The sequence below is a fragment of the Moschus berezovskii genome, chromosome 4 (genome assembly GCF_049115385.1).
Source record: "Moschus berezovskii isolate FMDL1 chromosome 4, NW_MosBer_1.0, whole genome shotgun sequence".
Classification (NCBI taxonomy): Eukaryota; Metazoa; Chordata; class Mammalia; order Artiodactyla; family Moschidae; genus Moschus; species Moschus berezovskii.
Window position 1 is genome coordinate 40,788,476 of NC_142463.1, and position 14,502 is coordinate 40,802,977.

At 42.6% G+C, this 14,502-nt stretch overlaps 1 protein-coding gene across 7 annotated transcripts in view; it reads left to right on the forward strand.

Moving 5' to 3' along the window:
- The first annotated feature begins 536 nt into the window (after positions 1–536).
- RAVER2 (ribonucleoprotein, PTB binding 2) overlaps positions 537–14,502 on the forward strand; it is a 149,711-nt gene continuing 135,745 nt past the window's right edge. For all 7 annotated transcript variants that reach the window (XR_016037198.1, XM_055404091.2, XM_055404092.2 and 4 more), the window contains exon 1: positions 537–846. Coding sequence is in view for 6 of the 7 variants with exons in the window: in XM_055404091.2 (XP_055260066.2) it covers positions 622–846 (225 nt within the window). In the remaining variant the exon portion in view is untranslated. The remainder of the gene's footprint in view (positions 847–14,502) is intronic.

A 14,502-nucleotide genomic window follows, 5' to 3' on the forward strand; every position in this document is an offset into this window, starting at 1 on the left:
TCAGGTTTTTCCAAATATACAAAATTGCCTCCGGAACATCTTGCTTTGTACTCCCTAGAAACCCTCACATTTTATTTTTCCTTGCGAACTCTTAATTTCTTTGCCAAACGTGCACACGTTGAGCACGGCGGAAGGGTCCCCGGCTGGGGTGGGGAGGGGCCTCCCCGGCTTTGCAGGGGCTGATGGCGCGTCTGGAGCCCCGGAGCTGTCCCAGCGCGGGAGTTTCGCGGGGAGCTCGGGGACTTGTCGTGTCACGTGGGAAGGCCGCGCGGGGACAGGCGCTTTTGGCCGCATACCTAGTGTCCAAACCTGGGAGTTCCCTAGGGCTTTGCGGGGAGGGGAGCGCGGCCGCACAGGTGTCCGGGGGGCGGCGCCGAGGCCCTCGCGGGCGGGCGCTCCGGGGCCCGCGGCCCGCGGGGAGGCTCCCGCGAGGTGGTTCTGGGCTCCTCCTCGGCGCTCAGGTTTCCTCTTCCCGCCCGCCGGCTGCCGGCTGCGGCGCCGCCTCCGCCCCCCTTCCCCCTCCCTCCCCGCGGCTGGGCCCGCTCTGCGGCCTCCTCCCGCTCGCGCTCTCCCTTCCCCCGGAGCCTCCGAGGAGCCCGCAGCCCCGGGGCGTCCGGGAAGATGGCGGCGGCGGGAGACGGCGGCGGCGAAGGGGGCGCGGCGGCGCCGGGGTCGGGGCCACGCGGGCCAAGCCCCTCCGCCGAGGCGCGCGACGACGCCCGGGGCCCCGCACCCGCGGCGCTGCACCCGGCGGAGGTCGCCGCGCGGCTGCAGCGGATGCGCCGGGAGCTTAGCAACCGCAGAAAAATCCTGGTGAAGAACCTGCCCCAGGACAGCAGCTGCCAGGTACGGGGACGGGCTGCGAGGCGACGCGTCCCCGGGGGCTCCGGCGCAGCAGCTGCACAGCAGAGCTACCCCTTCGGTGTCCAGGCTGGTGCCCGGCGTCTGCGAGCGGCCCGGGGGAGGAGGGGTCGTGCAGAGTTGCAGAGCCCCCGATTTCTGAGCCCGCGGTCGCCCCGTGAAAGAGGAACGTTAAGAAACTGAGGCTCGGAGAGGCGAAGGGGCTTCTCCAAGGTCACGGGATCCCCGGAGCGCTGTCTCCAAGTCCGGCCGGTTCCTAGATCGTGGGTCGCGGGAAGGGTTTGGGGGAGTAGGGGAAGGAGAGGGGCGGTGGGCTGCGGAGCACAGTTTGGGTTGGGAGGGGGTGGAAGCCAAGGCTTTGGGAGCGCGTTGAGACGGGCGCAGGGTCCCGCAGGGTCCTCGGGACCTGGGTGTGCCATGGGGGCGGGGTCACGGGAGAGCTAGGAGTGAGTTTCGCTGCTGTTTGGAGCACTTGCCCGAGTTTGTATGAAACAACTCTGTCCCCTCAGTCTGCTAAGACCCTGGTTATTGAGGTTGTCGCAGCGCTCTGGGGAGCCTTGCTGCCGTCTTACCGACTCCGAGAAGGCTTCAAGATAGGTTTCTCTGCGTCTGTGAACCAAATTAACTGTTGCTTTAAGCTCTGCATCTAACTGACTTTACCACCACCGCTCTCCCGCGCCCCCGCCTCCTGGATTGCCAAATTAACAGGCTCGTTTGCTCATTGTAAGAAAACTAGAAAACACAAAGAAGCTCAATGGAGGGTGGGAGTGGGATAGAAATCACCTGTATGTTTGATATTTAAAGATAACTGTTCACGTGAAATATTATCTATTTTTTCCTGTGTGCGTGCATTTTTTTTTTTTTAACCAAAAGACCCACGAATTTTGTTGACTGTTCAGGGTTTCTTAATTGTCTAGATGTTCACGTATATTTAACATTTAGTTAGGATTGCTATATTTTGTGGGGATGGGGAGGGTGGGCTGTCCTGGTGGTTGCAGATTTGAGACAGTTAGTGTAGCTCCCTCCTATACGGGGATGCATGGTATTCCGGGGGGTGGGCTGCCTATTGATAATTGCAGCGGTTCTTCCATTGCTGCTGCTGCTGCTGCTAAGTCACTTCAGTCGTGTCCGACTCTGTGCGACCCCATAGACGGAAGCCCACCAGGCTCCCCCATCCCTGGGATTCTCCAGGCAAGAACACTGGAGTGGGTTGCCATTTCCTTCTCCAATGCATGCAAGTGAAAAGTGAAAGTGAAGTCGCTCAATCGTGTCCGACTCTTCGAGACCCCATGAACTGCAGCCTACCAGGCTCCTCCATCCATGGGATTTTCCAGGGAAGAGTACTGGAGTGGGTTGCCATTGCCTTCTCCTTTCTTCCATTAGATCCGTTAAATAATGAGACCAGTGCCTCGCTGCTTTGTAACTAGATCTTACATAGCCTTTCACAATAAATGTGAGCATGTAACCTTGTAACCCATATACATGAAGGGCCATTTTGTTTCAAAAGTAATGCAAAAAAGTCTGTGTCAGTATTCGTACATCTCATCCCTCTTTCAACTCTTTCCATTATTGTCCACTTACCCTCAGGCGTGTAATGTTTTGCAATACTGTAAGGACTACTGCAATGGACTGATTTCATTGAAGCAACTTTCCTGTGCCCACGCAAACAGAGGACAGCAAGTGAGCTCAGAGGGAGGCTTGGAAAAGGCAGATGGCATTGAAAAAAAAAAAACTGAAGGAATAGTTTTATGTGTAGGTAATCTAGAAGAGAGAGGAGTGTCTTGATTTCCTTTGTAGAATGTCAGCTAGTTTTGCTATCACATTTCTTTGCATTAATTCTAAAAATATTTGGACCATAAATTTTAGACATTTCTATTTTTCCTTTGCTGTTGGTATCTTTCTCATCTCCCGTCTTAAAAGACTTGGAAAAAATATATCAGAGTCCAATAAAAGGAATGGTTAATTAATTGTTAGTGATGAAGAGAGGTTTTATGAAAATTACACTGATTTGTATTTTTGAGATAGTCTCCCTCTGTTATAAATTTATGTGTAATCTCAATTTTAGGATTTTCTGTAAGATAGGTGGAATTTGAACAAACTCTGGGAGGAAGTGAGGGACAGGGAACCTTGGTGTGCTGCACTTCATGGAGTTGCAAAGAGTTGGACTTGACTTAGTGACCCAACAGCAATGATAAGGTAGTAAGCATAAATTATCAAATGAAATTGGTATTAGATCTGTATATGTAGATGAATCTTTTACTGGCAAGTAAAGTATCTTAAATTTTTATGTTAAGTTAAATTTTTATGCCAGGTTTTTTGAGAACTGAAGGAAGAATTTCATCTGTAAGCAACAAAACAAACTATTATTAGCACCTGGAATACTAGTTTCCAGACTTTTCCTAGTCTTTATTTTTTTGTATGATCATTTCTATAATGAAATATTTTAAGTATTTCTGATAATGCAGTTTTAAAATTTAAACAGATCGGTGTTAGATTACAGATAACATTTATTTGAGTAGTGTTTTTTTTCTTTTTTCTATTGTCTTCAGTACTTGTACTGTTCCTAGGTTTTCTGATCGCAATCATAACTATCAATGGTCTGTGTTACATAAATAAGTAGAGTAGACCAAATATGCTAATTTTTAAAAGCAACCAAAAGACATTTTTCTTCAGAATACGTAAAGTTAAGAATTGCTATTTTTACTAGCCCAATAAAATTAACATTTACTTGATTTACTTCTCAAGTTGGAATATTTCCATGAATGTGTTCTGCAAAGGTTTTGTTTTATTTCCCATAACCATTCTAATTCTGATTTTACCTAGTGGCTGCAGTTTACTGTCAACTTACTAGTGAAGGATTAAGTTTAATTTTATTTTGTATTGTTTAGCCAATATCACCTAGATAAACTCCTATTTACTCCTTATAAAATGACTAACATGGTTTAAAAAAGTTAAAAGACTACTTTTTGTCCAGTTTCTAAGTAATGAGATATTTTAAATACCCAAATTCTTGTTCTTTTCTAGGGGAAGCTATGTTCATTCATTCATTTACTTGGTAATATCACATTAAGGATCAAAGTCATTGCTAACTCGAGTTCTCAAACTGTATAGTCATGTTTCTAGAAACGCTGTGTTGGTGATTGATCAGTAGTAGCCCCATGATTTCTTCTTAACATTTTGAAAACATGGACATTTTCTTAATTAAACATAGTTTTCTTAAATCTTACTCATGTTTTGCTTAATTTTTGGTATAAGAGATTTACAGTAGCATCCCACAGCTATACTGTTCCTAAGATTAGAAGACATCCAATGTTATTTTTAAGTGGGAGCTTTTAAAGGTGCAAATATCAGATACCTTCAGTTCAGTTCAGTTCAGGCGCTCAGTCGTGTCCGACTCTCTGTGACCCCATGAATCACAGCACGCCAGGCCTCCCTGTCCATCACCAACTCCCGGAGTTCACTCAAACTCAAGTCCACAGAGTCGGTGATGCCATCCAGCCATCTCATTCTCGGTCGTCCCCTTCTCCTCCCGCCCCCAACCTTTCCCAGCATCAGTCTTTTCCAGTGAGTCAACTCGTCGCATGAGGTAGAAATACTTGCTCTAAAAATTGAACACCTTGAGAACTAGTAAGTTCTCAGCAGTTACCGTGCTGTCAGGCAGGTGCTGCCTGTTGACCATCATATGCTTTCTGGAGTCCTCCCAGCCCTCTGTGTTCTCGTAGCTTCAACTCTGCTTCATGTCCTTTTCATTTCTTGCACAAATTCACAACTTTTCTGTTTGTTGCTTACTCTCATTACTGTGCTGTCCTTTATGTTTTAGCTCATCCTGTTCCACTTCCCGAAGAGAGCGTCCCAAAGCACAAATCTGACTATGTCACTCTCCTATTAAAACAACGACAAATCTTTTGCTCCCCATTCCCGTTCCCAACACTGATTCTCAAATTTTCCTTCAATTCTCCCTTATTTGTCTCTTTTCCTCAAATTGTAAGGAACAGTGAACCTGAATCAGCCTACTGCAAGAGCAAAATTCCTTTGAAGCTTCATGTTCTGTCTGAAAAATTCACATTGATTTTATGTTCTAGTAAAGTTGGATTTAATATAAAAACAATGACTTAAACTCAGTTAACTTCCCTCCAGATCTTTTTTTTCATAAACTTGACACTTAAGGAAGATCCAGTGTCTTTATCCTGTGATTTTCCATACTCTGGTGTTACCGTGGAGTACTCAGACATCACTGGAGAAGCATGACATACTAGGATAGAAATGGAAGGCTCTAGCTTTTTGTGACTTGGCCCTGCCTACATTTCTAGTCTCATTTTTTATTGGTCCTGCCCTGGATTCAACTCTAATTTTTTAAAACTACCTCAATCCCTGAGTACCATGCCACTGTGATTTGATACTTACAGTTATGTCTTTGAATGTATGTGTTTTGGAATGTAATTGTGGTAATTAATTTATTATGACTAATATTTACAATAATTACTATCGTTATTTATAATGAATAATAACCATGCTGTGAACACTGGTCCTTATTCACCGTAGCCATTGTGTATATGTGTGTGTCTATATGTGTGAATAGTCTTTTGCAACTCTGACTTTAGAATTTTGATTAGTTAAGGTGGTGCTCTAATATGGGGCTTTTTACATTGTATTTCTATAAATTGTGTATATTTTATGATTAACCTGATTCTGTTTCAGTAGCATTGTTACTAGGGTTTCAAAATGGAGAAACAACGGTATTTATTTCCTATATCATTTGAGTTCACTCAGGTTTCTTACATATCATGTGCATGTATTTTGTCTTTGTTGTATTTATTTTAAAATCTGAAAGACATTGTGTAATTAAAAAATGTGAATTGCTTGTGCTAATAGCCAGGATTGGTAAATAGAAAAAACACTCTGTTGTCTCACTTTGGGTATTTGTAACTTTCATTTCATGGCAAGTAGATGGGGTAAGAAAATGGAAACAGTGAGAGACTTTATTTTCTTGGGCTCCAAAATCACTGCAGGTGATGACTGCAGCCATGAAATTAAGACATTTGCTTCTTGAAAGAAAATCTATGACCAACCTAGACAGCATATTAAAAAGCAGAGACATTACTTTGTCAACAAAAGTCTGTCTAGTCAAAGCTATGGTTTTTCCAGTAGTCATGTATGGATATGAGGGTTGGACCATAAAGAAAGCTGAGCGCCGAAGAATTAATGCTTTTGAACTGTGGTGCTGGAGAAGACCCTTGAGAGTCCCTTGGACTGCAAGGAGATCCAACCAGTCAATCCTAAAGGAAATGAATCTTGAATATTCATTGGAAGGACTGATGCTGAAGCTGAAACTCCAATACTTTGTCCACCTGATATGAAGAACTGACTCATTGGAAAAGACCCTGATGTTGGGAAAGATTGAAGGCAGGAGGAGAGGGGGACGACAGAGGATGAGATGATTGGATGGTATCACTGACTCGATAGACATGAGTTTGAGCAAGCTCCGGGAGTTGGTGATAGACAGGAAAGCCTGGTGTGCTGCTGTCCATGGGGTCACAAAAAGTCAGAAACAGCTGAGCAACTGAACTGAACTTTGATTTCAAAGTGCTCTATTATGGTAGTCAGTTGAGAAGCTTGATGGTGAATTCATGGAAGCCCATTTGAAAGCATAGCACTTTTTAGAATAACAAACCACCAAATGTAGGAAACTCTGGTTGATTTTCTCCTTAAATGCTATTTATTCCCACTTTTCTTTTATGTTAGTAAGAAACCAATAGAGTTTTCTCACATAATTTGTGTTCTTTAACTGTGGGATTTAAAAATATACCTTATTTGTTTTCTCTAACAATATATTCAGTAATTATTGCCTCGTTTTAATCTGGGGCTGTTATTCATCACTTTTTCCTCACAATAGTAGGATGATTTTACATTATGAAATCATTCTTTTTCTTACTGAGGATGTCATTTTGCTTATTTCAAAAGTAACTTTTCTTAGTGTAGTGGTTTCTACTACTTAAAAGCTACCTATCGCATTTTCTATTTTTAGTGTCATCACAATTGACTAAGGGGTTCTACATATTTCCTGTGTCCCAGTGTAAAAAGGACACTGAAAGCTGCTAAAAGAATATATTTCTACATTTCTGGGACACCACTGGCTCAGTGAACTTCTAGTCTTGGCAGAAATTCTTAAAAAGTGTTTCAGCAATGCTTATTCTTGCTCTTAAAACACATTTGAGGAGTACTTTGTGGTTAGCATCACAATGCTGAGTGTTAACGGGCAATCTAGAGCAGATTCAGGTGATTTATAGATTGTTCCCTAATTAATGAATGAGTTATGCTTATAAGTTATTTTTGGACTTATAAGTTATTTTGGACTTATAAGTTATTTTTGGACTTATAAGTTATTTTGGACTTGCAACATGTTTTCCCGTAGAAGGGATATAGTAGGTGGTATTTAGCTTTGCTGGTTAACATTTTAACATTTATTTAAACTATGATACTTCTAAAGTGTAAGATTACTCTAAATAATACAATAATATCTGGTTAGCTTTGTCCTGGAGCAGAGACTTCCAGCTTCCAGTCATTTATGGGCACACCTGTGTCTTATGTGAGATGCTCAGGAAGGGGCTGCATTTAAGAGAACTGTTCTTTAAATAAATAAGATTCATAAGATCAGGGCAACATTAAATGAGATCAACTCCAAGCGAAGGCTGTTGCTGCTAACAGGGTTACTAACCCCCTGAGTTTTGTCTCTTGATTCTTCTATTTGAACTTGCTGTCCCTATGTTACATCCAGTAACCCTTAAGGGTCTCCAGAGCTCATGTCTCATCTGTGGGCAAAAAGCTTTGTGCTTAGTCCAGCTAGAACAGGCTAATGAAAGAATATTAAAATATAAATACAGAAAACCAAATCATCTGTAAATTTAAAGATCTATAATTGCTTATTAGAAATCCTGGGTGTGTTTTTATTTCCTTTGCCTAAGAAGCAGTTGCCTTACTCACAGGGGATAGTGTTCAGTGAGGGTTACTAAATGAGAAGTGGGAGGATCAGACCACTCAGAACATGTGTCTGTATTATCAATTTTGGCTCATGATTATCTGCAGAGAAGACTGTCCTTGGTTGCTATACCGAATATCTTCCTCTCGTTTCTCCAGACCTTTCTCCACCCTTATCACCTGCTTTGTGTCCTTGGAGGCTGACTTTGCTCTGGGTTACACTAACAGGGCTCTCTCATTCTCTCGTTTCTGATTGCATTTGGCCTGACCTCTAGTGGGAGATCAAAGGGTGGAGAAGAGGGAGAGTGAGGCATTTATTCACCCAGTTCCCTATCTTCCCGGTTACCTGGGGCTTGGTTGTTTCCTCTTTCAAAGGTCACAGTTTCTTTCCAATGGGTCTCTACATGCAACTAGAGGTGGCTTAGCTGGTAAAGAATACACCTGCAATGCGGGAGACCTGGGTTCAATCCCTGGGTTGGGAAGATCCCCTGGAGAAGCGAATGGCAACCCACTCCAGTATCCTGGCCTGGAGAATTCCATAGACTGTTTAGTCCATGGGGTCGCAAGGAGTCAGACATGACTGAGCAACTTTCACTTTTATTCAGCTAGGCTACCTGGGTGGTTGTAATCACTCCCCTTGCCATATTAGGCCTGGGGATTGTAGCGGACTGACTGTTGCTAACCATGGGCTTTCTGTGAACTTTTAAAGATAGTCTCTTTCAAAAATTCTCTCCAGCTGCTTAGGTTTTGAATGTGCCATCTGTTTCTTGCCCAGACCCTGATGCTGGTGCCTACCTTTTCAGTCTTCTTTTTTCTTCTTGTTTTGCCTAATAGCACCCAGATCTTTCTCTGAGGACCTACCCCTCCCTTATTTAGTGACGTGGGTTGACTGGGTTTGCTCTCTGTCCCCATCTGTGCAAGTGACATAACCAATGCATGGAATTCTTCGCCTTTGCCATTGTAGTAGTTTAAAGGATGGGCAATAACCTGGACCTATGCCAGTCAGCACAGGGTAGTCTCTTGGCCATGGTGATTATTTCAGCCTGGTATAACAAAGAAGTTTAGGACTTCGGCTGTTAAGGTCCGTAATTCTTTCTTTGCATGGAATATGAGTGCAGAGACTCATTGCTCTGATTCAGCTGACATTATGAGGACAAAGCAGACATCCAAAGGAGAACTGACCTGAAAAGAAAGAAAGAAGAAAGGAAAAAGAATAGAGAAGCTGAGCTAGAACCCTGGTCAAACTGTGTCTAAAACTTGACCTACCTTTGAATTTCTCAGTTATTCAAGACTCTAACTTCCCTTCTCTTCCTGCCCTCAATCTTTCCCAGCATGTCAGGGTCTTTTTCAACGAGTCAGCTATTCGCATCAGGTGACCAAAATATTTGAGCTTCAGTATCAGTCCTTCCAAAGAATATTCAGAGTTGATTTCCTTTAGGATTGACTGGTTTCATCTCCTTGCTGTCTAAGGGACTCTTGAAAGTCTTCTCCAGCACCACAGTTGGAAAGCATCATTTCTTTAGTGTTTAGCCTTCTTTATGGTCCAACACTCACATCCATACATGACTACTGGAAAAAGCATAGCTTTGACTATACGGACTTTTGTTGACAATTTGTTGGCAAAGTGATGTTTCTGCTTTTTAATATGCTATCTAGGTTTGTCATAACTTTTCTTTTTTCAAGTGGATCTTATGTTATTACAACCAATAGTATCCTAAATAATACAGAATTTTAATTTAAAAAACATGAAATCTTACTGGAAAGGATGGTAGAAGACATTTTATTTAACCCTTTTGTTTAATAGTGTGTTAGTTGCTCAGTCTTGTCTGACTTTTCACAACCTCATAAACTGTAGCCCACTAGGCTCTTCTGTCCATGGACTTCTCCAGGCAAGAATACTGGAGTGTGTTGCCATGCCCTCCTCCAGGGGATCTTCCCAACCCAAGGATTGAGCTTGGGTCTCCTGCATTGCACGAATACAATTTGCAGGGTCCTAAACACATGGATTCCAGCACATTTTTAACACGTTTAGTCTCAAAGAAATCACTTCTTTGTAAGATATTCTGCTCCATCTTCAGACAGCTTTTGTTGTTATAAATGTCTTATTTATATTAAATATATAAAACCTGTTTCCCTGAAATTTTGATTTCTTGATCCAACTTTTCTGCTCTTGTAGCATGGAGAAATTATGGTATTCTCTTTTTTAATTTATAACCTTGCTTCCTTCAAACCACTTGATTTAGAACATGAATCTGAGTTGCTCACCGTCTTGTTTATTTTTCTCTAAACACACACCACTATCATTTTGTTGTTGTATCTCATAAAATGAGTATGGTAGTCTAGTTGAGATCTCCTTGTCATCCCTCAGCTGGAGCAAAGTCTCTTTTCTCTGAAATTCTATAATAATAATAACCTTTGTTTATTGGAGGCCTGCTGTAGTGGTGCATTGGTAAAGAATTCGACTGCCAGTGCTGGAGATATGGTTTCAATTCCTGGGTTGGTAAGATCCCCTGGAGAGGAAATGGCAACCCACTCCAGTACTCTTGCCTAGAGAATCCGTGGACAGAGAAAACTGGTGGGCTACAGTCCATGGGGTTGCAAAAGAGTTGGATAGGACTTAGCAGCTAAACAACTGTTGCTAGGCACTGTGCTGCTTTTGCATTATATTTAATCCTTTTTTCAAGGCTGTAAGATCAGAATTTTTAAATTCTCATTTTATTGATAGGGAAACAGATGCAAAATTAATGTGAAGTAGTCTGTGCTGTCATTCAGCTTATTAGTGCTAGAGTGGAGAAAAGCTAATGTCTTTTTGATTCCAAAGTTATATTCTTAACCCACACTGTATTATGATTGTAATTCCCATACATACACTATATCCTAAGTGTTTCAAAGGACAGGGGTTATGTAATATTTACCTTGGTGTCACCAGTGTTTAACCTAGAAGCTGACACATTGTTCCAAGGGAAGTTTAAAACAGAAGGAGACTACCCACCTATTTGTTCTAAAATGCTATGCTTCTGTTAATGTGTCTGGCACGTGGCAGGCTTTTAGGATTAGTTGTAAGATGAACACGTTTTGCATTGTAAGACTGTGTTAGCTTTTTTGGCAGTGAACTCCATTCACATATAATTATTCTATCAGTCAACTATTTATGGCTTATGAATAGGTTGAGGGCTGTAAACCCTCTCTCCGGAAAAGTTCTAATGTTCATGTGCAAGTCGCTCAGTCGTGTCCGACTCTTGGCAACCCCATGGACTTATACAGTCCATGGAATTCTCCAGGCCAGAATACTGGAGTGGGGAGCAGGGATCGAACTGGGGTCTTCCGCATTGCAGGCGAAATCTTTACCAACTGAGCCACAAGGGAAGCCCAAGAATACTGGAGTGGGGAGCCTATCCCTTCTCCAGCAGATCTTCCCAACCCAGGAATCGAACTGGGGTCTCCTGCATTGCAGGCAGATTCTTTACCAACTGAGCTATTAGGGAATCCCCTCTAACGTTCATCAGTTCAGTTCAGTCGCTCAGTCGTGTCCGACTCTTTGTGACCCCATGAATCACAGCACGCCAGGCCTCCCTGTCCATCACCAACTCCTGGAGTTCACTCAAACTCATGTCCATCGAGTCGGTGATGCCATCGAACCAACTCATTCTCTGTCGTCCCCTTCTCCTCCCGCCCCCAATCCCTCCCAGCATCAGAGTCTTTTCCAGTGAGTCAACTTGTCGCATGAGGTGGCCAAAGTATTGGAGTTTCAGCTTTAGCATCCGTCCTTCCAATGAACACCCAGGATTGATCTCCTTTAGAATGGACTGGTTGGATCTCCTTGCAGGACAAGGGACTCTCAAGAGTCTTCTCCAACACCACAGTTCAAAAGCATCAATTCTTCGGCGCTCAGCTTTCTTCACAGTCCAACTCTCACATCCATACATGACCACTGGAAAAACCATAGCCTTGACTAGATGGACTCCAGAAAGAATGAAGGGATGGAGCCAAAGCAAAACCAATACATGGTTGTGGATGTGACTGGTGATAGAAGCAAGGTCCAATGCTGTAAAGAGCAATATTGCATAGGAACCTGGAATGTTAGGTCCATGAATCAAGGCAAATTGGAAGAGGTCAAACAGGAGATGGCAAGAGTGAACGTCGACATTCTAGGAATCAGTGAACTAAAATGGACTGGAATGGGTGAATTTAACTCAGATGACCATTTTATCTACTACTGTGGGCAGGAGTCCCTTAGAAGAAATGGAGTAGCCATCATGGTCAACAAAAGAGCCCGAAATGCAGTACTTGGATGCACTCTCAAAAACAACAGAATGATCTCTGTTCGTTTCCAAGGCAAACCAATCAATATTACAGTAATCCAAGCCTATGCCCCAACCAGTAACGCTGAAGAAGCTGAAGTTGAATGATTCTTTGAAGACCTACAAGACCTTTTAGATCTAATGTTCATAGGCACATAGAAATCTGCTGTGCTGTGGATCTCTTGCAATTTACCTTTGATCTCATTCTGGGAGATTTTATACCTAGATTGAGGAACACCTTCCCACACTGTTATAATTTTGATCATGTTTTTGGGACTTCACCTGAGTATGGACCACTTGAACAGGTCCAAAGCTGCTTCTTGAGAAGAGTTTTCAGCAGAAACTTCAGTGGGCCACATTTGTGCGTAGGCAACACAGTCCTCTTTCTGGGCAAGAAATAAATCAGGCTTCTTAATTTTCTTTCTAAGAAAGTCACCTGTGTCACTTATGTTTGATGTCAGTGTTCATTGTTCTCTGGTTATGCAGTATTACTAGCATTTTACATAATATGCCTGGCACAGAGTAGATGTTCAGATTTTTTTTTCTTAGAGTCTAAGATACTATAATGTATTATTTCCCACTTAACATGTGGATGTGAAGGTTTCTCTTTTAAAGACATATCAAGAGTACTCACAGTAACTATTGCTATGATAAATTTCTTTGTTGGATTTCTGAGTCCTAACTTATTGTGTGTCCCTAAATTTGTTTTCTATGGCAAGCCACTCCAGTACTCTTACCTAGAAAATCCCATGGACAGAGGAGCCGGTAGGCTGCAGTCCATGGGGTCACTAAAAGTCAGACACAACTGAGCGACTTCACTTTCACTTTTCACTCTCACGCATTGGAGAAGGAAATGGCAACCCACTCCAGTGTTCTTGCCTGGAGAATCCCAGGGACGGGGGAGCCTAGTGGGCTTCCGTCTATGGGATCGCACAGAGTCGGACACAACTGAAGGGACTTAGCAGTAGAAGCAAATCTGTTTTCTAGGCATTTGATGCTTAATTTTGAGCTTATTTATCGTCATTATCTTTAGATTTCCTTCAGTCTTATGCTTGTACATGTGCTTTGTAAGTTTGAAGCTTTCTGTTATCCTTTGTTACCAAAATAGCATTAGAATTGCATCTGTTCGAGCCGGTATTTGCACATATATTCTTTGCCTCTTTCCTGTCATCGCCTTTCACCCAGCCCCACCTCACTTCCTTTGCCCTAGCCAATCAGTTTTTATATCTTTCCTTAACCCACTATAGAGATTATCTGCTTGTAGTTCCCAGTTTGCCTTTATTTCCTGAACTTTGAATCTTCTATTACCCTCAAGTTCAGCTGCTTGCTTTTGATTTCAGATTAGTCTCCCTATCTCTGACTTTATACCTTGTTAGTTTTTTGCATCCTGATATAGAATAGAAGTAACAGCAATAAACAAGAACATGTGAATCTGGGAAGTTTTATATTTGGAAATAATCACAAACTTACAGAAAAGTTACAAGTACAAAGAACTTATTTTTCCTGAACTGTTCAAGAGAGTACTGACCTACTTTCTATCAACCTGAGGACTTTTATTGTGTATTTCTTACAAATATGGACTTTGTCCAGCATAAAGACATCATTATCGTGAATTTGTGAAACTACCATGAAAAAGTTGGCTTAAAACTCAACATTCAAAAAACTAAGATCATGGCATCCAGTCCCATTACTTCATGGCAAATAGATGGGGAAACAATGGAAACAGCGAGAGACTTTATTTTCTTTGGCTCCAAAATCACTGCAGATGGTGACTGCAGCCTTAAAATTAAAAGACTCTTGCTCCTTGGAAGAAAAGCTATGACCAACCTAGAAAGCATATTAAAAAGCAGAGATGTTACTTTGTCAACAAAGGTCCGTCTTGTCAAAGCTATGGTTTTTCCAGTGGTCATGTATGGATGTGAGAGTGGGACTGTAAGGAAAGCTGAGCGCCAAAGAATTGATGCTTTTGAACTGTGGTGTTGGGGAAGACTCGAGAGTCCCTTGGACTGCGAGGAGATCCAACCAGTCCATCCTAGGAAATCAGTCCTGAGTGTTCATTGGAAGGACTGATATTGAAGCTGAAACTCCAGGACTTTGGCCACCTGATGCAAAGAATTGACTCATTGGAAAAGACCCTGATGCTGGGAAAAATTGAAGGTAGGAGGAGAAGGGGACAACAGAGGATGAGATGGTTGGATGGCATCACCAACTTGATAGACATGCGTTTGAGTAGGCTCTGGGAGTACTGCAGACAATGGGGTCGCAAAGTGTCGGACACGACTGAACAAATGAACTAAACCATGAAACTAAAATCACTGGAAAAAAAAAAAAACACTGCTGTCTAGTCTTCAGATCACGTTTAAAT